Below are 23549 nucleotides of genomic sequence, written 5' to 3'. Positions count from 1 at the left end.
AAAAAAAAACCTCTCAAAGTCAGGTTGTCCAGTAACTGAATGCTCTGGGCAGCCAGAGTCTCATGCTGCTGGGGAAGCCAGGGAATTGGTGCTGAATGCCCACATAACATGGAGTTGCCCTGCTTGAGAGGGGCTGGAGTTGGGTGTCAGTACATCAGCTCTTGTCAGTCATTGGCTGCGGGTACTAACTCCTAACCCCCAAGCAAAGGGGTGCGTGCTAGTGGTTAAGGTAAGCTTTGAGTGAAGCTGGGTGATCTGCCTAGGGCTCCAGGGCAGTTTTTGCACCCTCTGCAGGGTTTAAAACCCCAATACTCACCCCTCCAGCAGTAGAAAGAAGGATTTGCATCTCAACCAGCTCACCATTGGGGAGTGTGACGTTTGTGACTTTCCTTTTGTTCATTGCTATTTTTCCTACACAGAAAATACTTTTAGTAAATGATAAAAATATTTTTATTTTAGTATATTAATTTATATTGCTTTATTTTAGCAGCTTTATTGAGGGGTAACTTGTCCACCATAAAGCCCACCCCTTTTATGTGTATGGGTCAATGATTTCTAGTTAACTTCCTGAGCCTGTAGCCATCACCAGGGTGCCATTGGGGGGCATTTTTTCCTCAGTGCTGTAAGAGTCTTAGATTCTTACACTTAGACTAATTCCTACTCCTACCCTAGACCCTGGCAACCACTAATCAACTCATTGGCTCTGTCCTTGTCTTTGCCTTTTCTGGACACTTCACATTAATAGAATCATATGAGATTTTTCCGTCTGGCTCTTTTCACCTAGCATAACCGTTGTTTTTTTTTTTTTTTTTTTTTTTTTGGCTGAATAAACATGTCATTATACAGGTATGCTGTATTTTGTGCACCCACTCATGAGTTGGTGGGTGGTTGAGTTGATTTCACTTTTTGACTGTTACTCATAATACTTGTATGAACATTTAAGAACAAGTTTTTGTGGGGGTGATATTTTCCCATCTCTTGGGTATAGACCTAGGTGACTTTGGGTTTAGTCCTTTTAAAACACTGCCAAACTGCTTTCCAAGGTGACTATATCACTTTGCACTCCCACCAGCAATGTACAAGGTTCCTGTTTCCCCAGATCTTCATCCACATTTGTCTGTCTTTTTTCTCATAGCTGTCCTCTGTGGGTGTGAAAGGCGATGAGTTCATGTTTCTCATTTTGAAAAAAAAATTAACTATTTAATTAGAAATAATTCTTTAAGCCAGGCACAGTGGCGCACACCTGTAATCCCTGCAGTTCGGGAGGCTGAGGCAGGAGGATGGAGAGTTCAAAGCCAGCCTCAGCAAAAGCAAGGTGCTAAGGAACTAAATAAAATACAAAAAAACAAAACAACAACAAAAAAAAAAACAATATAAAATAGGGCTGGGGATGTGGCTCAGTGATTGAGCAACCCTAAGTTCAATTGCCAGTACCAAAAAAAAAAAAAAAAAAAAAAAAAAAAATTCTTTAAACTTAAAACGCTCATCTTACCATGAACTTTAATTTTTTTCACATTGCATTTTTTATTGTTTGCTCTATTTAGTTATACTTGACAGCAGAATGCATTTTGACTTACTGTACACAAATGGAGTATGACTTTTCATTTCCTTGGTTGTACGTGATGTAGAGTCACACCATTGTGTAATCCTACATGTACATAGGGTAATGATGTCAGTATCATTCCACCATCTTTTCCACCCCCATCCCCTCCCCTCATTTTCCTCTGCACAGTCCAAAGTTCATACAGTTTTCCCTTACTGGCTCCCATTATGTATTAGTATGCACTTATCAGAGAAAACATTTGCCCTTTGGTTTTGGGGGGGATTGACTTATCTCACTTAGCATGATGTTCTTCAACTCCATCCATTTACCTGCAAATGCCATAATTTTATTCTTTCATATGGATGAGGAATATTCCATTGTGTATATATACCATAGTTTCTTTATCCATTCATCTACTGAAGGGCATCTAGGTTGGTTCTATATTCTAGTTATTGTGAAACAAGCTGCTATGAACATTCATGTACCTGCATCACTGTAGTATGCTGATTTTAAGACCTTTGGGTATAGGTCAAGGAGTGGGATAGCTGGGTCAAATGGTGAGTCTATTCCAGTTTTCTGAGGAATCTCCATACTGCTTTCCAGAGTGGATGCATCAATTTGCAACCCCACCAGCAATGTATGAGTGTGCCTTTTTCCCTATTGTTGCTTGTATTCTTGATAATCATCGTTCTAATAGGAGTGAGATGAAATCTTAGGGTAGTTTTGATTTGCATTTTTCTAATTATGAAAGATGTTGAACATTTTTTCATATATCTGTTGATCGCTTGTATATCTTCTTCTGTGAAGTGTCTGCTCAGTTCCTTGGCCCATTTATTGATTGGGTTATTTGTATTTTTGATGTTAATTTGTTGTGTTCTTTATAAATTCTGGAGATTGGCGCTCTATCTGAAGTGCTCGTGGTAAAGATTTTCTCCTACTCTGCAGGGTCTCACCACATTACTGATTGTTTCCTTTGCTGAGAAAAAGCTTTTTAGTTTGAATCCATCCCATTTATTGAATCTTGATTTTATTTCTTGCACTTTGGGAGTCTTGTTAAGGAAGTCTGGTCCTAAGCCAATATGATGGAGATTCAGGCCTACTTTTTCTTCTATTTGGTGCAGGGTCTCTGGTCTAATTCCTAGGTCCTTGATCCATTTTGAGTTGAGTTTTGTGCAGGATGAGAGATAGGGGTTTAATTTCATTTTGCTGCATATGAATTTCCAGTTTTCCCAGCACTGTTGAAGAGGCTGTCTTTTATCCAATTTATGTTTTGGGCATCTTACTCAAGTTTGAGGTAACTGTATTTTTGTGGGTTTGCTTCTGTATCTTCTATTCTTTATTATTGATCTACCTGCCTATTTTGGTGCCAATACCATGCTGTTTTTGTTACTGTTGCTCTATAGTAGAGTTGAAGTTCTGGTATTGTGATACCTCCTGCTTCACTCTTCCTGCTCAGGATCGCTTTAGTTATTCTGGGTCTCTTATACTTCCAAATGAGTTTCATGAATTTGTATAGTGCTTTTGGTAGTATGGCCATTCTGACAATATTAATTCTGCCTATCCAAGAACACGGGAGATCTTTCCATCTTCTAAGGTTTTCTTTAATGTCTTTCTTTAGTGTTCTTTAGTTTTCATTGTAGAGGTCTTTCACCTCTTTTAGATTGATTCCCAGTATTTTTTTTTTTTTTTTGAGGCTATTGTGGAGAGGGTAGTTGATCTTTTAAATGTCACGTACTTTCCCCACTTTTTCTTTTAATGCCATTGCGTAAGTTGTATATTTTAGGTGAATGTGAGGCTCATGCCGACTCTATTCCATTCCTTTGTCAATTTTTAACCCAAGTACATTAAAGTGTTAATAATAGGAACATTATAATAGGCTTCATGATGTCTGGAAACCCCCCGCCAAGTCTTGATTGTCCTTCCCAGTAAGTAGTCTTTTGATAAAATTACCTTCAATCTGTGTGTGTGTGTGTGTGAGTCTGTGTGTGTTTGTGAGCACTCTGAGGATTGAATCCAGGGCCTTTTGTGTGCTCAACACATGCTCTACCATTGGTCTACACACCCAGTTTGCCCTTTTATGTCCAATCCTAACTTAAAATGTTTTATGATGAAATATTTAAGGCATATAAACGGGTCTCACCTGCCTTTTTTCTCTAAAAGACAGTTAATGTCATGTGATCGAGTTCTCTGTGAAGTGTCCTATTGTAATTCAAGTGGCATTGCCTTCAGTCGACACTGTACTTCCTGTGGTCACAAATAGATTTCTTAGTTCAGGTTGTTGTAACAGCACACCCTAGCCTGGGTGGCCGAGAGGGCAGAAATGCACTTCTCCCGGCTCCAGTGGCCGGGAAGCCCCAGGCCGGGTGCCAGCGCATGGTGAGGGGAGGGCCCTCTTCCTGGCTGGCTGACTCTGTTTTCTCATTGTGTCCTCACATGGCAGAGAGAAAGAGACAGAGGTGGAGAGAGAACACGGGGCGCTCACATGGCAGAGAGAAAGAGACAGAGGTGGAGACAGAACACGGGGCGCTCACATGGCAGAGAGAAAGAGACAGAGGTGGAGACAGAACACGGGGCGCTCACATGGCAGAGAGAAAGAGACAGAGGTGGAGACAGAACACGGGGCGCTCACATGGCAGAGAGAAAGAGACACAGGCGGAGACAGAGACACAGGGCGAGCTCTCCTGTCTCTTCTTGCAGGGCACTAAGCCCACCCTGAGGGTCCACCCTCATAACCCGGTCGCCTCCCAAAGGCCCGACCTCCAGATGCTGTCACAGTGGGATTTGGGTCTCTCTGTGGGGAGGACACAAGTCCACAGCAAGGTCAGATCTCCACTCGCTCATGCTCTTGGGTCCCTTCCTCAGTTAGAATTGGGCAACGTTGCATTAAAAAATATCCTGAGTACCCCAGGACCTCTCCAACGAGACCTCTTTTCTTATTTCTAATCACAGTGCTTATCTCTGTCATGTTAGAATGTGCCCTATTTATGTGGATTTCTCCAAAATCCTGGGACTTTCTAGTTGCATTCCTCACATTTCACAGGTGGATGGTAAGAAAGAAGATTGTAAATCCCAACCTTCTCGGGGGTGGGGTTGTTCTGTTTTTGTTACCAAGGATTGAATCCAAGAGTGCTTACCCACTGAGCCACAGACCCTTTTATTTTTTTATTTTGAGGAAGGGTCTCTCTAAGTCGTTTAGGGCCTCACTGAGTTGCTGAGGCCGGCTTTGAACTTGCAGTCCTCTTGCCTCCCAAGCTGCTGGGATTACAGGTGTGCGCCTCCATGCCCAACCTTCTGGGGGTTTGATGTGGGGGAAAAGTTAGCATATGAAATGGGGATTGTTCTATTTTCATGTGAATGAACACGAGTCAAGATAAATCTGCTGAAAACTCGGGCTCTGAGCTGGAGGGGGGAGAGCAGCATGCTCTACGCCAGGCGGGACAGGAAGTGACACCAGGGGGGGCTAGGGTTGAGGTGTGCGAACCCCGGAGACAGAGCTGTGGTTGGGGAAGAGTTCAACCTGCCCATGACGTCGAGGGGCCTTCCTGGGCCGCACGTCGCCAGGTACCTAGCACAGCAGGGGCAGGGCTCAGGCTGGCGTTCCACAGCGCTCTTTTTGGAGTTTGGAAGAGTGGACAGAGCAACCTGTCTCCCTCTCTCCTTAGGAACCTGCACCATGGAAACACCTGCAAGCCCAGCTCCAGGGACAAGACAGGGCCCAGACACCCATTGAGACCCTCTCCATGAGGACCTAGAACATCTATCATGAACCAAGAAGCCAGGTAGGTGGTTTTTTTTCTTCTCTTCCCCTCCTGTCCTTCTCCCTCCCATCTACTCCTTCATTCTCTTCCTGCTGCCAAAACCACTTCCTATCCAGACTCATCCTGGGCTCCCAAAACACCTCAAACCTGCTCCTAGCCACCATTCAGCATGACGGTGAAAATCATCAGACACAGCCAATCATGAAGAGCCTCAAGCATCTAATCTACCCATTTTGCAGATGCTGCGACTAAGGCACACACAAAAAAGAAACTCACACAAGGTCGCACTATGAGAGTATTAGCTAGGTTGTGCTGCAGTAACAAACACCCTCAAAGATCCCACACCAACGAAAGTTACTATCTCCTCTTCTTTGCTTCTTGTCCACTGTTAATGGACTGGGAGCTCCATTCTACATCATCCTGCCTTCCAGACCCAGGCTAAAAGAGCAGACATGAAATACTGCTGATCCCTGTAGCAGAGGAAAAGAGAGAACATGGTGAATCACATGCTGGCTCTTCCAGTGACTACACAGATGTGACATGAGTCAAAAAAAATATTTTTTTAAACATTTCATTAGTCAAAGCAAGTTTTGTAGCCATGCCCAAGTTCAAGGGAGTGAGGTAGTGTCATCCTATCAATGGCCCAGAAAGAGGTTGAGAGCAACTGTAAACAGCCTTGATGCCTACCATGGGGAATTAGTGACAGAGCTGGGCCAGGACCCCTTTTCCCCCAACTCTGGCCAAGGATCTTTGTGCTGCCGTCCTCCGTCTCAAGGCTATTTCCCATAAAAGTCACAATGGCAAATGGTTATCCTTAGACAACTGGATGTCTTATCCCAAGGAATGGGACATCAGCGATAGAAATGAAGGCTGGTTAGACTGGCGGAGGAGGAGTGGGAGGATGAGGAGCGCCCCCAGAGATCTGGCCATCCAGCACCCTCACTTTCACCCGGCACGATGCTGCTGGGTGACTTCTTTATGGCCAGCATGGACTTGGGTACCATAGCCCAGGAAAGAAGTTATGCCTGAGGCTGCGGCCACATCCTTGTTTCAAGACCCCCTGAAGTCCAGGGACTGGCCCTTGTCTGGTGCCCTGAGACCTTGGAAATGTACTGGCCCAAGAGGTGAGAAATCTTATTTGTGATCCTTCTCTGCTACATGCTTGACTGTGACCTTGGGCACCTCTTTTACCCTTCCTGAGTCTTTCCATCTGCTCAATTCAGACAGTGATCCCTGCCTGAGGATTATGGATATGAGCATGTTTCATGAGTTTGAAAGCCCCATGTCTGATCAGAGACCTGTTGCTGTTAGTCTAGTTGAGGAGGGATGACAGAAAGGGGATGGGGCACATGCCATGGGCCTCTACTGGGTGCCAGAGAACAGCTGAGGTCTAAACATCAGGACACACAGCAGGAGTTGGTAAGGCTGGCTCCTGAGTGGGCCTCTCTTTTCAGAGTTGGAAGTGTAATCTCTGGAGTTGTGAGGATTTGGTGAGATATAGAAAGCCCTTAGAGCCATGCCTGACAGTCAGTGCTTTCCCAGTGTGTGCCGATGTTGAGGAAATAATACCAGAAGTTTCTCTTGGAAATGTTACAGCATATTCCAAAGTAAGAGGTCTAACATTTAGTTAACGAATCCCCAACTGTTGGATTTTCAGTTGCTTCCAGTATTTCACTATTATAAAAAATCGTGCAACAAACATCTTTGTAGTTAAAATTTTTATATATACCCACAGTTGTTTCCTAAGGTTATGGAATTGCTGGATCAAAGGACCTGCACATTATTTAGGCTTTTGCTTGTCAAAGTGCCCCTTGGCCTCTACTGGCACGCCTACCAGCAGGTTACTGGAGAGTTCCAGTTCAGAAGGGGAGAATTAGCACAGAGAGAGAGGAAATGGCTTGTATTAGCTAACATTCGAGTTCACCGTGAGCAGCAGAAAGCCCTAAACAACAGTGGTTTAAACAGAATAGAAGTGTATTTTCCTGTCACGTAATGGAGGTCCGAGGTCAAAGTTCAGGGAAGTTGGGCAACTTTTACCCTACACCTTCCTTAGCACTGGCCTCTACTTCATGATCCACCACGACTACCCAAGGTCTAGCCACCACAATAACATTCCAACCATCAGGAAGAAGCAAAAGGAAAGAGACAGCATTTCACTTACATCCAATTGACCAAAACTCACATGGCTACATTTAACTAGGAGGGAGTTGGGGAAATCAAGTCTATTCTAGATCACCAGGGAATACCAGGGAGTTCTAGTACTAAAGAAAAAAGGAAGAACAAATTTGGGGAGATAACTATGTGTTTCCGTGCCATGAAGTTAGCTCAGACTAAGGGTAGCACAGTGGTTCATGGAAACAAGAATGATCCTCAGGGGCCCATCCACAGGGGAAGGACTCAACCATTCCAGAGAGCCAGGCTGCAGGCACAGGGGAAGGGGATATGGAAGAAGCAGATGAATGTCTGGAGCTGAGCCCTAAGCAGAAGCATCCCCCGGTCTCCATGGAGACCACTTACCTGCCTATTTCCTGCTGCTGAGAGACGGGGTTGGTTCTTCATGTCCCTTTGGCTTCTCCCACCTCACTTTCCCTTGGTTCTGCCCATCATATCAGCTCACCTGCACCACCTGACTCACCTGCCTTCTGTGTCCTCACAGGGCCAGCTCCTCATGGACCCCATTAGCCTCCAGCTGGGCACCAAAAACCTGTGTAGCTGGCTCATGAGGCTGCTGAGCACACAGCCAGAATGGCTGAGCACCAAGATGAAGTTTTTCCTCCCTAACGTGGACCTAGACTCCAGTGAAGAGGCCCCTGACCCTGAGCAGAGGGTCATCCTGCAGCTCAGAATGCTGCACACCCAGGGACCAGCCACCTGGCAGTCGTTCATCTACTGCGTGTGCATGGAGTTGGAGGTGCCTCTGGACCTGGAGGTGCTACTGATGAGCACTTGGGGCCAGAAAGATGGTAAGGGTGGACACAGGGGTGCAAAGCAGCCACCCTGCCCCATGTCCTGGGAAGCCACGGGAGGCCCAGGGAGGCCCAGGGAAGCCCCAGGAGCCACACAGGTCACACACAGAGGATGATCTGCAGAGCCAGGAACAAAATTCCTTATTTCCAGTCACTCCCCAGAACAAATCCCCAAAGGCCACAAAATCAGCTGGAGCCTGGAGCCTCCTCCTGCAACCTTACCCCTCCCCAGTCAGGCATGGAGAGGAAAGACCAAGAGACTCCTTCCAAGCCAGACATTCCATACCTCCCATGGTGCCTAGAGACTTTCTTCAGCAACATGGTCAGAAGCAGGGAGAAGCCTCTGAACTCTACCAATAGGCAAGGTTTAACTCTTAACAGGTTTAACTCTGTTCAGTTCAACATGTATTGCTAGGACATCTTCTGTGTGCACAACACTAAGGGAAACAGAAGCCATTGTGGGGTGTCCTTGGATATAAAATAGGAACCCCGTGGAGAACACCATCACAACTCCATAACTAGAGTTATGGCTCTCACCTGTAATCCCAGCAACTCCGGAGGCTGAGGCAGGAGGATGGCAAGTTCAAAGCCAACCTCAGCAACTTAGTGAGGTCTTGTCTCAAAATCAGATGAAAAGGACCGAGGATGGGGCTCAGTGGTAGAGCACTTGCTTAGCATGAGTGAGGTCCTGGATTCAATCCGAGTGCTGCAAAAATACAAACAAACAAATGAACAAACAAAAAACCCCAGCTTGACCACAGGATGGTGTGGGAAATCCAAGGGACACACACATGCTTGTGTGTAAATACGAATACACATATGCCCATGCACACAGTGGGCTGACACACATAAACACACCCAGGTCTGCACGCTCATGCAGAGGCCCACATTTCCACCCACGCCGCCCTCAGGTTCCCCCCAGCTGATCACTGAGTGTCAACCTTATTTCTCCCTTGCCGGGCACCCACCCTGTGGCACAGCCCTGAGCAGGCGCCAGGCCAGAGCTGGGCCACAGGCATCTCAGCACCCCACAGCATGTTCTGCTCTGCTCTCTTACAGAGCTGGGAGTGGACGAGAGGCACCGACTTGGACCTCAGCTCCAGCATGGTGAGGCCTGGGACGGGGCGGGGAGCACTCTCGGCCCCATCTTAACCTGGAGGAGACCCGTAGTGGCCGGTGACTGCCATTTCCCTCTGTTCTTGGGCCATGCCCCCACGGCAACTCCCAGCCCACCTCCTCCAGACCTGTGACTTTCCAGACCTGTCCTCAGGAGCCTATCCTGTGGCCACCAGGAGAGCCTGCTGGTGCTGGCCCTCAGCACCCCCACAATCCCCTGTCTGGCTTTATCTGGGGAAGGCCCATTCTCACCTCCCTGCCCCCTGCCTCAGGGGCCCATCTGCCAGCACCCCAGAGTCAAGCAGAGCCCCAGGGTCAGGCTCCACCGGGAAGCACTACCGCCCTCCCCACCCAGACCCTTCAGGCCTGACCCTTCAGTTGCCACCCCAGGTCACTCTGGCTTCCCTTCTGATAGAGCTGGGAGGGGTCAGCACCCCTCGCTGACTCACAGGCCCAGCACTGGCTTTGTTACAACTGGGCCCAGCAGTCACATCCCAGGGTCAGTGCTAACAGAAAGCACCTGCCTTGCAATCCCAGCCCCCCAACAATTCCAAACTGTGTGTCCAGGTCCCTGGTGCATTTGGACCCTTGTTACTAAACTAGCATGATCGTCACGACTGTGACCAGGATCATTAATAGATTCGGCCAGTGAGTCACTGGCGGATATGGGACTTGTTAAAATACTGAAACACTTTCAAGCCCGTTCCAGCCCCTCTGGGGAACCCCTGTGCCCCTCCGCAATTCAGCAGCTAAGAAGCTGACTCCCTGCAGGGCCAGGGGCCCGGGCCCTGCGCCAGGGGCTGCTCTGGTTAGTCGCGGGTGACTACTGTGTAGAATTGCACTTCCCTTCTTAAAGCTTTCTCCTTGGCCTCCCTCTCTTCTTGTTCCCTCATTTCTCTCCTCTTGTTTCCTTGCTTCCTTTCCCACACTCTTCTAAGAAGGCATTAGAGAGACCTTGGAAATCCACACAAGATAAGGGGAGCGAGGACCTTGGTGATGAGGAGAGGGACTAACGCAGGCGCAGGTCGTGGCCTGGCCAGGCCTGTGGGCCACCTCACTCCCTGCCAGGCCTCCCAGAGCTTGGCCCTTCCCTGGTGGGAGACAGTCGTGTAGTGCTTGGGGCTTAGAGCAGAGAGCTATAGGGCTGCTGTCTGTATCCCGGATGCCTGGAGCCTCCAGTCCTGCCCCTGAGGCCTGGAACCCCCTCCCCAAACCACCCCTCCCTCCTCTTACAGTCCCTGGGCACGGTGCTCTTGCCCACCTGTGTCTTTTTGCAGAATGGAACCCCCCAGATGTGCTGCCCAGGTCCCGGTTACCCCTTCACCCCTTCCTTTGCTCTTTCCAGGTCTCAAGCGCCCTCACCAGAGCTGTGGTTCCTCACCCCGTCGGAAGCACTGCAGGAAACAACAGCTAGGTGGGTATGGGGCAGGGAGGGACCCGGCATTAGGACTGGGTTGCCCAGGGGCCTGGACACAGGCCCTGGACCCTGTCCCTGGCTGGCAAGGGTCTAGGACCTTTTTTCTTCCAAGCTTCTAGGAGGGAAGAATTCAAGGTCATGTTGGGCAGAGAGGGCTGAGATGGCGGGGGGTGGGGGGGCATCCTTCAACAGGTGGAAGGGGGCTTCTCCAGATAGGGCTCCACTGAAGGGGCTAGAAGCACCCAGGGGTCACAGCCTTGTCAGCCAGCATCTTCCGGGGATACCTGGTGTCCCCAAGGTTGTGGGGGCCTGCCACAAAAGAAGAACCAGCATGACCTCAGGCCCAGGGCCTGCAGTGGCCAGTTGGGGTGAGCAGGGATGGGGAGTGGCGAGGATGCCTGGGAGGACCCCCCTGAGGGAGAGCCCTGGGGGAGATAGTGAGGGTCAGCCAAGCCGGAAAGAGACGAGAGGGAACTCATTCGCCCCCTGTTGCCCAGAATGGTCCCTGTTCCTAATCAGTTGTCCCACTAACTGGACATGCCCCCGCCCCCCCGCACATACCCAGCCACAGGCCAGAGCATTCACGTCCACACAGAACAGGCCATTACCTCAGGCCCCAGTGTCCTCCAACAGTGGCCCCAGTTCTTTCCTAGTCACCTGAGACCTCCCAGTGACTCCGAAATTAAAAGGTCAACACCTGGATGATAGAGTCCCAGCTCCCATGGCCCTACTGACCAGCGCCTGGGCCCACGGCTGTAGTGCCCACCCCTGGGCATCACAGAACCACGGTGCTGGGCAGGGGCACAGAGCACTCAGCTACCACCTGAAAAAGAGGCAGCTCCAATAAGTTGTGCAAAAAGTCCCTCCCACACTTATGTCATCACAGAATCAAGAAAGCCACGACCCACGCGTCCCCCTACCATCTCCCTGTGCCCGTGGCTTCCGGAGCCTGCTGCGGGTGGACTCCTGGGAATTGGGTGGTGTAAGAACCCCTCATGGTACCTTTGCCTTCTCACCACCCATTCCTACCCCACCGGGGCTAGAGGTTCCAAGCAGCCAAATTTGGGGGTAAAGGGACCTGGGGGAGCACCTGCACTCATCTGCATCTCTCTGCCCTCTACAGAGCTAGCCAGGAAGTACCTGCAGCTCCTGAGGGCCTCTGCCCAGCGGCAGTGTGGTGATGGACTCCCCAGGCCAGGGCAGACCCCTGCTGCCCAGCAAGCCTATGTCCCCCCAATCCTGCAGTGGAGCCGGGCCACAGCACCCTTAGACACTCGAGAGGGAGCCATTGTGGGGGACCCCAAGGCAGAAGATAGCACTAACATGAGCATCCAGGACCTCTTCAACTTCAAGGCCAAGGGCCCACAGGTGACAGTGCTCTTGGGTAAGGCTGGCATGGGCAAGACCACACTGGCCCGCCAGCTCTGCCGGAAGTGGGCTGATGGTCAGCTGGACCATTTCCAGGCCCTGTTCCTTTTTGAATTCCGCCAGCTGAACCTGCTCACGAGCTTCCTGACGCTGCCTCAGCTCCTCTTTGATCTCTACTTGAGCCCAGAGTCGGGCCCCGATGCTGTCTTCCAGTATCTGAAGGAGAATGCCAGCCGCGTCCTGCTGATCTTTGACGGGCTGGACGAGGCTGTCCACCCCTGCTCCAGCAAGGACACTGTGGCTGCTGGTGGCTCAAGCCCAGCCCTTACCCTCTTCTCTGACCTCTGCCGTGGTACCCTGCTTCCTGGCTGCTGGGTGATGGCCACCTCCCGTCCAGGGAAGCTGCCTGCCTGCCTGCCCACCGAGGCAGCCATGGTCCACATGTGGGGCTTTGACGGACTGCGGGTGGAGGAGTACGTGAGCCACTTCTTCAGTGAGCATCCAGCACAGGAGGTGGCCCTTGCAGAGCTGCGGGGAAATGGACATCTCCAGAGCATGTGTGCGGTGCCCGTTCTGTGCCAGATTGCCTGCCTCTGCCTCCGCCATCTGCTCTCTGGAAATCCCCCTGGCCAGTCTGCAGCACTCCTGCCCACGGTGACCCAGCTCTACATGCAGATGGTGCTTACCCTCAGCCCCCATGGGAGTCTGCCTGCTAAATCCCTGCTGGGCCTGGGAGAGGTGGCCCTGAGGGGACTGGAGACGGGGAAGGTCATCTTCTATGCAGGAGACATCCCCCCTGCCATCATGGCCTTTGGGGCCACTCACAGCCTGCTGACCTCCTTCTGCGTCCACACAAACCCTGGGCACCAGGTGACAGGCTATGCTTTTACCCACCTCACCCTGCAAGAGTTTTTTGCTGCCCTGCATCTGATGGCCAGCCCCACAGTGGACAAAGACACACTTGCTGGCCATGTCACTCTGAATTCCCACTGGGTTCTGCGAACCAAAGCCAGACTTAACCTCTCAGACCACCTCCCCACCTTCCTGGCGGGCCTGGCATCCCGCACCTGCCATCCTTTCCTCAAGCACATGGCTCAGAGGAATGAGGACTGGGTGGGGGCCAGGCAGGCCACTGTCATACAGGTGCTTAGGAAGTTGGCCACCCGCAAGCTCTCGGGACCAAAGGTGGTGGAGATGTGTCACTCTGTGGCTGAGACGCAGGAGGCTGAGCTGGCTGGTCTCACTGCCCAAAGCCTCCCCGATCAACTCCCCTTCCACAATTTCCCGCTGACCTACAGAGACCTGGCTGCCCTGACCAACATCCTAGAGCACAGAGCTGCCCCCATTCACCTGGATTTTGAGGGCTGCTCCCTGGAGCCCCACTGCCCTGAGGCTCTGATAGGCTGTGGGCAGGTAGAGACTCTCAGGTGAGTAAGGGCAGGACCAGGGAAGACCTGCAGGGAACTGGACTTGGTGACAGTGGAGGTCAACCAGTCTGGCAGACCCCTTCTAGAGAGACCGGATGTGAATGTCGAATATGGAAACAGAATGGTCCTTGTCTGCCCCTTACCCTCTGGTGCCGGTGGGGTAGCGCCACTGTGCCTTGACGGGACTCTAGAGTCCAGCTAGATCCTCCTCCTCACAGTGGTTTCTGGGCCCTCTGTCTCTCTCTGTCAGTCATGGCTGTAGCCTCTGATCTGGGCTGTGTTGGAGTGCAGCCGCTGACCTTGGGGCAGCTGGAGTTTCTTCATTTCTTAAATGAGTCTGTAATTACACCTCATTCAAGGGTCAGGGTGAGAATGAGATGGGGTTATGCATGACAAACACTTCTCAGCACAGCCCCTGGCCCAGAGCCCTCTATTTATATTAGCTAGAGAAAAGGCACAGAGGAAACCTCCCCTAGTGCAGGGGACTCCATCATGCAGAATTGCATTTCTCTCTCCTGGAAGAGGCAGAAGTAAGTGATCCCAGTTGGTAGGATGGCTTACTCCACATGGTCATGCAGGGCCCCAGGCCTTACCCTTGCTGCTCCATCGTCTTCCTATCTGCATGGGCAAAGCTGGGTCCTGGGCATACCTGTGCTCTGGCTTGAGGCAAGGGAAAGAGTGGGCGTGGAGGAGACATGCCCACTATGTTTAAGTTCAGCCCTAGAATTAGGCGTCACCTGCCACAGTCCATTGGAGAGAAGAGCCACGTGGCCACTTGAGCTGCAAGTCAGTTAGAAGTGTCATCTCCGCTGAGAAACCATATTCCTAGTTCTCTGTTTCCATGGATGAAGTGGAGGAGGGATTCCTTGATGAAGCAGCCTCTGCTGTCGTTGTCACCACCAAACTGCAATGGCAACACCGACTATTTCTACCAAATGTGGTCCCCTCACTGACAGAGGACAGGGTGGTGATGACCTCAAAACTCTTCCCGCACTGAACCTCTGCCACTTCGCTTCTTCCCACACAGCTTTAAGAGCAGGAAGTGCGGGGACGCGTTTGCAGAAGCCCTCTCTAGGAGCTTGCCGACGATGGGGAACCTGAAGAGGCTGGGGTGAGCCAGGGCTTGGAACCAAGAAAGACCTTCATCTGAGGGCTGCCTGGCACCCCCCGCACTTGTCCTACGCAGGGCAGAGTCCCAGGCTGCCCCCTCCCACAACCCCATCCTTCCTCACCATCTTCGCTTACTCTGTAGGTTAGCAGGAAGTAAGATCACTGCCCGAGGCATCGGCCACCTGGTGCAGGCCTTGCCCCTCTGCCCGCGGCTGGAAGAGGTCAGGTGAGTGACCTCCAGGAGGGCTCACTGGCTGGGGAGAGGAGTCACTCCCACGACGCCCCTGGGTTCTGGACCGGGTCCTGCATATTCCATCAAGGTCTGACCAAGATCTCATTTTTTAACAAGGTATCAGGTTCAGAATGGGTTGAGGCTGAATCCAAACACAAGATTTCAAGACTCCAGAGCAGGGCTTCTTGGAGAAGTATGAGTTTTGAGGCTCCCTCCCCTCTTTCTGTGAGCCTAGGAGAAGGGATGGCAGTGTGTGGGCAGAATGCAGGTACTGGTCTACACATAAGGGCCCGAAATACACTCCTTCACATGGGTGCACATATACACATAAGCATGCACAGAAGTACACACTCACCTACTGAAGTGTACATGCCCACTCGTAGATGTGCCCATGTGCAGCACATACATGCAACTCAGATGCATGCGCACATTTAGATACGGGCACACTCCAACTAATAAAGCACAGGTACACAAATTCACCCTCCCCTGTGTCTGTGACTGAGTTCTCTGGGGAGGGTGGTGCCAGTGCCAGTGGTGCTAGCAGTGGCACCTTTATGGTATTTAGAGAAGCTGCTGCTCATGCAGGCAGGCACATCCGGGCACCAGGATTCAGCACTGACTGAGTAGAACATAGGCTGGACCACAGTTCCTGTTGCCCCTCTGCTGGGGGCCTTCATGCAGGGGTCACTCTGGTGGGAACAAGGGTTAGGAATATTGATCTCTCGGGCGCTGGCTGATCATTGACAGTGACCTTCACCTTTTCTGCCATCATCCATTACTGCTTTCACTCATCTCATAGTCCCTCCAGCTAGGAACCCAAACAAGGCTGGGGTGCAAGCCCACTTAACGAGGGTAGAGTGAGGTCAGAGAGGAATAGCTTGTCTGGCGAGCCAAGGTCAGAGCTGAGGCCAGAAGCAGTACCTGCATGCAGCATCCCCATGGAGACCTTGCTAGACCTCACCTTGGAGGCCCTAGAGAAGCTGGGCCTCAGGCACATTCTAGACATAAGTCCTAGGGTTAGGATACTGAGACCCCCACAGCCTGTCATTTAGATGGTATGGGACACTAGCAAAAGCAAAAACAAAAACAAAAACCAGGGGGACAGAAGTGAGGCCGGTGGAGGACATTTCCTCCTAGCTGTGCCTATTGGCTGCTAGGGAACAGATCTCCCCCAATTCCTGAGCCCCTGTCTTGTGTCTCCCAAATGAGGGTAGCCTTGACTGTCACCTGCCGACTGGGAAGTCCAAGGACCCCAGCCCCAGGACTGAGGGACTGGGCCTTGGTCTCCCTACAGTTTCCAGGACAACCAGCTCAAGGATCAGGAGGTGCTCAGCATCACGGAGATACTTCCCCGCCTGCTGCGGCTCCGGAAGCTCGAGTAAGCAGTCTTCCTCTCCCTCTTCCGGCCAGCAACTCTCCTGGCATAAGTCCCCTTCCCTTACTCACCGGGGGGGACCCACTCCTGACACCTGTGCCACAACTGTGCAGCCTGAGCCGCAGCAGCTTCTCCGCAGCAACAGTACTGTCCTTGGTGAAGGTGGCAGTCATGTGCCCTACTGTTAGGGTGCTGCAGGTCAGGTGAGCCAAAGGAATGGGATCCTGGCCTTGAAGTCATTAGAAAAGGGGACGAGAAAGTGGGAAATGGGGAAAGGAGGAGGCCTTTAGTCTGGAGAGCTTTGTGTGCATGATTGTCTGACTCACTACTGCAGCTCCAGAGCCTAGTTCAGGCCTGGCACCTGAAACTCAAACAGTGGGTGGCTGCATGGGTGCATGGGTGGGTGGATGCATGGGTGGGTGGATGCATGGGTGGGTGCATGCATGATGGACAGGGGAATCAAAGTCTACAAAGCACAGGCATAGCCAATGGGATCCTTAGCTGCATGACACTCTCCATGGTGCTGAAGCAACTTTATCCATAGTCAGGATCACAGGCAAGACCCTCTGCCCAGCAGGTGTCATGCTTGCTAACCCGAAAGCCATTGTAACTCCTATTTTAGAAACTCTCTAGGCTGGGCACAGTGGCACACACCTGTAATCCCAGTGGCTCAGGAGGCTCAAGCAGGAGGATTGCAAGTGCAAAGCCAGCCTCAGCAACTTAGTGAGGCACTAAGCAACACCGCAAGACCCTGTCTTAAAAAAAAAAAAAAAAAAAAAAAAGAAAATGGAGTGGGGACTGGGGAAGTGACTCAGTGGTTCAGCATCCCTAGGTCCAAACCCTGGTACGAAAACAAAACAAACAAACAAAAAATATCTCTCAGAATCCCTCATTTTTTGTCATATTTCTTGTAAAAAATTGTTTCCCTGGCTTGTTTTGTTTTGTTTTGTTTTGTTTTCAGTACTGGGGATCGAACCTAGGACCTCACACATGCAAGGCAAGTTCTCTACCACTGAATCACATCCCGAATCCTTTTTATTTTTTACTTTATTTTGAAACAGGGTCTTGATAAGTTGAAGAGACGGGCCTCAAACTTGCAATCCTCCTGCCTCAGTCTCCCAAGTAGCTGGGATGACAGGCATGTGCTACCACACCAGGCTTTTTCTGGATGTTTGGAATAGGAAGGGATGTGCAGATGGGGGTGACGGGCTGGTTTCTAGTCTCTGGGTTTCATGACTTGGTATCTGACCCTCTAGGGAGACAGACCTCATCTTCCTTCTTTCCCCACTCGAAAGGACAGCTGCAGAGCTACAGAGGTAAGAAGCCAGAGAGGCATGGTCTGGGCCCATCCTAAGAGATCTGGGCTCAGGCAGTTGAGGGGAAGGTGGCCAAGGGAGTCTAGAAAGAGTTAGAATATGGAGATTCTTTGTGCTTCTGCTGCACTGAAGAATGAGTTACTGATTAGACTTGGAAAGGATTTTAACTTCCTCTAGCAAACCTGGGCTACATCTGGCCCCTTGTGCAGAGATAGCACCCCCAAAATCTGGGTGAGTCAGACCCTCAGGAAGGACATGAAGATACTATTAACCTGGCACCCCTAGGTGCTGAAAGTTCTAGGGAAACTCTTACAACTGGAAAAAAGAGGAGAGAGAAGTCACCTACATCTTAGAATCACCGTGAGAAATAAATGAGAAAAAGCGTTTAAGTGCTTGGGACGCTGCTGGCACACAGTTGGAGATTACGTGCTGACTGCTCCAGCTGTGCACAGGTGAAGAGAGGGCAGCAGCTTCCTCCCGAAAACACCCCTACGGAGCTCCCCAAACTCTTCCCTGGCTGAGATGAAGAGAGCGGTGGCATTATAAGTCCTCGAGCAAGTTCTTTCTCTGCTCCAAGCCTCAGTTTCCTCACCTGCACCATGACCGTCTCGAGCTGGGATGCCCAAGATGGCAGCCACCAGCTACCTGTGGCGATTTACATTTAGATTAAGTGGAATTAAGGAAAATGAAACTGTGAGCCCATCAGTCCCATTTGACACACTTCAAAAGCCCAGTCGCCCTGGGTGGCTAGTGGCTCCCGTGGCACGATGGCACAGTCACACCTCCATTGTCACTGTTAGAACAATCTAGAAGGCTTTGAAACCTGGCTCATCATGTCCTAGCTTCCCTGCAGCCCCCAGCCCTCCCCGGGTGCAGCAGCCGAGAGTCCGGAAGCCCTGTGGTCCCCACATCTGGGACCCACTTACATACAGCCCAGGCCCCCTGCCTCCTGGACCACAGATGTGTGTCTATGACAGAGATCACCATGTTCTGGACACTAGCAGCTTCTGCTTATGAAGCGTCATCCTGTGCCTCTGCTGGACATGTGAACATACGCTGTCTCATTCAGTCCTTTAAGAGCTCTGTATGTAACAGACTGTCACCCCACCATAAGAGAAAACCTGGGCTCCCATGGGTGAAGTGACTTGCCCGAGGCCACACACGACACTTGAATAAAGCTTTCCTTTGACCTCAAACCTTCTGCCTCTGCCGCTGTGCGGAGTCAGACCCTTAGCATGGTCCAGCGACTGTCCTTGTGTCTCACTCAAGGAGGGCAGTGCTGCAGGGTCCCCAGTCCCCGGAAGCCGGAGGGAAAGGCTTAGTCTGCTAGGCTCTGGGCTCCCAATCCCCAAGCAATGTGTGATTGGTTCTTTCCAGAACTTCAGACCTACAGGAAAAAGACGGCCAGAGGAAAGAGACCAAGGACAGAAGGCTGGCCCTCAGGTACCTCAGTGGGATCTGCGGCCTGAAGGAGAGGGTGGTGTTGGGGAGTAACTGTCCTTCCTGGCCAGGGAGCAGGGACGGGGCGTGCTTGAATCAGGAGGGTCTCTCCTAAGAGCAGCAACGGCTATAACTGAAAGTGCCTTTGATGTATGCTGGGCGCCATGCTCAGGAACCTCTGCCCATCACGCGGGGTGAGCCTTGGAAGCTCTAGGAAGCATGCATCATTGTTCCCACTCAAGGGAGAAGGAAACCGAGTCGTAGACAGGTGCACTTCCTTGCCCAAGATCCTTTGGTCACTAAGAGGTGTGCACACCCCACATCTGGAGTCAGAGCTAGAGGGGACATGGCTCCTTTCCTGAGGCCCTCTGTCCCCTTCCCCAGGCTCCAGAAGTGTCAGCTCAGGGTCCATAATGTGGAGGTCTTCATAGCCCTGCTCCTGGAAGGCCCGCCTCTGGAGGAAGTGGAGTGAGTATCTGGGAAGCCCAGGGCAAGAGCCAGGGGGAGGCTGGGGAGAGGGGACAGGGCTGCCTTTGGGCGGAGGGTGCAGGGGAGGGGCCAGCTGCCTCCTGAGGAACCTCAGGCATCAGATCATCACATCAGATGTGATCACATCAGATCAGGTCACAGCTACCACTATTTAGCCCTTGCCCTGCTGGGTGCCCGGCGAGGGGCTTCTCTGTGCCTATCTGTTTTAATCCTCTCATCACAATGATGAAAACCCTGCCACCGTCCACGTTTGGTAGAGGAGGAAATGAAGCCGCAGAGAGGGAGAGTTTTCTCAAGGTCACATGGAGAGGGAGCGTCCAGGAGAGGGTGCAAGCCAGACGGTCTGGCTCCGGGCCTCACCCCCATAACCCCTGCCGGCTCTGTTGCCGAGACCTGCAGAGCAGAGCTGCCCACTGCACCTGGGAGAATACACGCCCCTCAGGCCGGAGAGACTCCTGGTGGGGGGCTGATGAGGGCAGGGCTTGCAGGGATCCTGCCATGTCACTAGAAGGGACGCCCTGAAAGGATAGTCCTAGGACATCTTCGGGCACGAAGATGGATTGATGGGATTCCGTGGTGTTTTTGAGGACAGACGGACAGGGTGAGGGCTTTGTTTGGTGATCAGTTCTTGCTCCAGACCTTTCCCACGGGGAGAACCAGGGCAGGATTAGAAGGTATGGAGCACTTATACCCACCCTGTCACCAGGAGCCTGCCCCTGCCCTGGGATCTCACCTGCAGCAACCCCAGTCACCCAGAGAAGACTCCCCCAGCTCCCTTGCCCTGCCCCATAGCCAGGACATCCTGGGCCAACTTCAAGGGCTCTCAAGACCATCCCCCTTCCTCCAGCCTCTTCATCCAGCTTCCTGGCCCAAACCTCCCTCCCCTCTCACCTGGTGACTCCAACAGCTTCCCCACGGGCTTCCCTGCTTCCACCTAGGCCACCTCTTCCTGGCAGGGTGTCTGTGTCTCACTGCTGCCTCCCCTCACTGCCTCCAGCTGCTCAAAATGACACACAAATCCTAAAATCCCGTGGGTCCCAAACCCTGCCCCAGCCCCCAAGCTTCATCTTATCCTGCCGCTCTCACTCAGTCTCCCATCCATCCAGTTACGCTGGCTCCTTTCAGGTGTTCACAGGTACCGTGCCACAGGGCCTTTGAAAGTCCTGTTTCAACTACCAGGAAACTCCACCCCCATCTGTCCTCTACCCCTTACCTATTGAATTTCTTCTGGCTTTTCCAACAAGCAGTCCAAACCTTAGGAAAGCCTTTCCTGATCTACATTCTAGGTCAGATGTCCCTGTAATCAAGAACTGTACCACAAAAAGCAATTACGTAGGTTGCACAAAGGTATAGCTACTGATAGGGCCTTGAAGTCAGGCTGCCTGGGTTCAAATCCAGGTCCACCCTCGGGCAAGTGTGTTAACCACGCGGTGCCGCAGTTTACTCATCAGTGAAGAAGAGATCGAGATAATAATGGTGCCTGCTTCAGAGGACTGTTGTGAAGATGAAATGTGTCAGAGGTTGCAGGAGCCCCAGGCTATAGCTGGGCATGCAGGATGTGACCTGTCCCTTCCAGCTAGTGTTAAAATCCATTTAGAGCAGAGATGCTTTGCCTGGAGTCAGTGAGAGTCTGTGAGAGTGCAGGGGGCTCAAGGGTCTCCTGCCACACAGTGCAGGGCAGCAGGCCCCTCTGTTTCAGCCTCTCAGGGAATCAGCTGGAAGATGAAGGCTGCCGGCTCCTGGCTGAGGCTGCTTCCCAGCTGCACATCGCCAGGAAGCTAGAGTGAGTTGCCACCCACCCCTGGGTGACAGGAGGGCCCTGGAGAGCCACAGAAGGTCCCCCAACCCCTGGTCCCTGTGCCACAGTCAGCAGCAATGGTGCTGATGTGCCCACCATGGTTTGACGGTGCCTGGCCTGGCCTCTGCCCTGGGCCACTGTCTCCACTCCAGCTGCTCAACCTCTTCAGCTTGGAGAGCGTGCTCACATTCACGCTGGTATACCCGTTTGTCCTTTCAGCAGCACCAGAGTGGGGGGCAAAGGTTCCACTGGAGCAGAACTGAGGCTTTGGGTGGATGGGTGCCAGGGTGTCAGGGTGCTGAGATGAGAAGGAAGGGGACTGGGCTGCTGGGTTGCGGGGGTGGGGCAGGGTGGCGTGCGGCTGGGGCGCGGTGGGGTGTTAGGATCATGTGCAGCTTGGGGTAAGGCAGTGCTGGGGGGTAAAAGTGGTTGGCTTTCACCCAAGGCCTAGGCTTGGCCCTGTCACCTCGTAGCTTTGTGACACTGGGAAAGTCAAGGAGTGTCTCTGGGCTGCAGCTTCTCCATTTGTAAGATGGGATTCGTGAGATCGCGAGCACACCCAGAGCCTGGCGCACCGGCACTCCGAAGGTGCCTGCTTTACAGAGCAGGAGACTGGGTTCAGAGACCTGGGAGCACGGAGCCCGGTCTTCAGCTCGGGCTGGAGAACTTCGTTCTCTGAAGCAGGGGAGGCCTTGCATGCTTGGCTCACCTGCCTGGGCCAGAATCCTTTGAGGGCCCCTGGTTAGGATCTGAGAGTGACAGCCAGCTGCTCCTGAGTCGTGCGGGCGGGCTGGGGCCCTCTGGGGCTGGGGAACTTGGTGCTGCTAATGGCTGCCTCTGCGTCTCCACAGCCTTAGCGACAGTGGGCTCTCCGTGGACGGCGTGTCCTGTGTGCTGAGCACCCTGAGCACGTGCCAGACGCTGGAAACGCTGCATATCAGGTGGGAGCTCCCCGCCAGCCTCCCCCGCCAGCCTCTGTGCCTGCTCCCCCTCGCCCGAGGCTGGCCTGTGGTGTTGAGCCCTTGCAATTCTTCCTGGCCCCAGGCCACAAGGGTCCCTGGAACATGCTGCTGGTGCCCCTCAGACCCTCTTACAGCAGGCGCAGCAACATCCAGTTTCTGTCTGCTCACAGCCTGTGTCTCCTCAGTGCTGTCACCCAGGGCTGGTGGAAGCCAGGGGCGCCTGGGAGGTTATGTCCCCATCCCCACCAGGGGTGGCCAGTGGCAGGGGCAGCCCCTTGTCTCTAGTCCCTTGTAACTTTGGTGGCCCAGAGCTCCCCCTGGGACCTGGCTGAGGGCGTGCTCCATGAGCCTCCCTCAGTCCCTTACCAGCCTCTCCTGAGAGCAAGCTCCTAACAGCACATGCACCAGTGGCCAAGTGACATGGGGCCCCCTGCTTCCCAGGCCCAGCTCCGTTTCAAGGGAGCCCCGCCCAACCTTATTTCTGACAGTCTCACTGTCTAGTCTGGGGAGCGGAGGAGGCGCAAGCCAGCGTCAACGCAGTGACAGCGCCGAGGGAGACTCATGCGAGGCTCTCAGCTGAGCACAGCAGCCCCTGCCTGCACACCCTCGAAGAGAGGGAACCCTGACTCCCCCAGTGGAGGGTCAGGAACCCTGGTGCACTCTCTATGATGGTTCAGTAAAAGGTCTCCAAATGGTACTCCACCCACTTCCGGGAGCTTACACTGAAGATCATCATCATCATGAAACCAGGTGTGGTGACACACTCCTCGAATCCCAGCCACACGGGAGGCTGAGGCAGGAGGATCACAAGTTCAAAGCCAGCCTCAGCAATTTAGCAAGGCCCTGTCTCAAAATTAAAAGGGCTGGTTGTGCAGGCACTTTTAGCTGCAGGGATGTTCACCCCAGTATTGGTTCTAATAGGAAAAAATGGGAGTAACTTACCTGATTAATAGTAGGATATTAGTCAAATAAAACAAGTTACCTGCAAGGAAAAGAGCTCAATGGAACCATGAAAAACAAAAAAATGGCAACATAGATGTGGTTTTAATATGAAGGGAGGACTATGGGGTGTTAAAGAAACATGAAATTTTTAATTCATGATCTTTATGATAAAGTTTTCAAACGCACTCAAGGGTAGAAAGAATGGTACAATCTGTTCCCATGAGTAATGATTATTCATAATTATTGAATGGTTATTCGATAGTTATTCATAATTACAATTGGTGATCTAT

General features: G+C 52.1%; 1 protein-coding gene across 7 annotated transcripts in view; it reads left to right on the top strand.

Annotated features, from left to right (window-relative positions):
- The window catches only part of NLRC5 (NLR family CARD domain containing 5), an 85359-nt gene that overhangs the window by 26497 nt on the left and 35313 nt on the right, over positions 1 to 23549 (top strand). For 6 of the 7 annotated variants that reach the window (XR_013760259.1, XM_079117754.1, XM_079117755.1 and 3 more), the window contains exons 2-15: positions 5206 to 5322; positions 7958 to 8264; positions 9327 to 9374; positions 10729 to 10797; positions 11924 to 13595; positions 14623 to 14706; positions 14848 to 14931; positions 16232 to 16315; positions 16426 to 16515; positions 17569 to 17628; positions 19006 to 19071; positions 19453 to 19536; positions 21257 to 21340; positions 22207 to 22296. Coding sequence is in view for 6 of the 7 variants with exons in the window: in XM_079117754.1 (XP_078973880.1) it covers positions 7970 to 8264; positions 9327 to 9374; positions 10729 to 10797; positions 11924 to 13595; positions 14623 to 14706; positions 14848 to 14931; positions 16232 to 16315; positions 16426 to 16515; positions 17569 to 17628; positions 19006 to 19071; positions 19453 to 19536; positions 21257 to 21340; positions 22207 to 22296 (2810 nt within the window). In the remaining variant the exon portion in view is untranslated. The remainder of the gene's footprint in view (positions 1 to 5205; positions 5323 to 7957; positions 8265 to 9326; positions 9375 to 10728; positions 10798 to 11923; positions 13596 to 14622; positions 14707 to 14847; positions 14932 to 16231; positions 16316 to 16425; positions 16516 to 17568; positions 17629 to 19005; positions 19072 to 19452; positions 19537 to 21256; positions 21341 to 22206; positions 22297 to 23549) is intronic. The other variant, XM_079117756.1, reaches the window with a different exon arrangement.

The sequence above is a fragment of the Sciurus vulgaris genome (genome assembly GCF_902686455.1).
Source record: "Sciurus vulgaris genome assembly, chromosome: 17".
Taxonomy (NCBI): Eukaryota; Metazoa; Chordata; class Mammalia; order Rodentia; family Sciuridae; genus Sciurus; species Sciurus vulgaris.
This window is presented reverse-complemented; position numbering and strand designations above follow the sequence as displayed.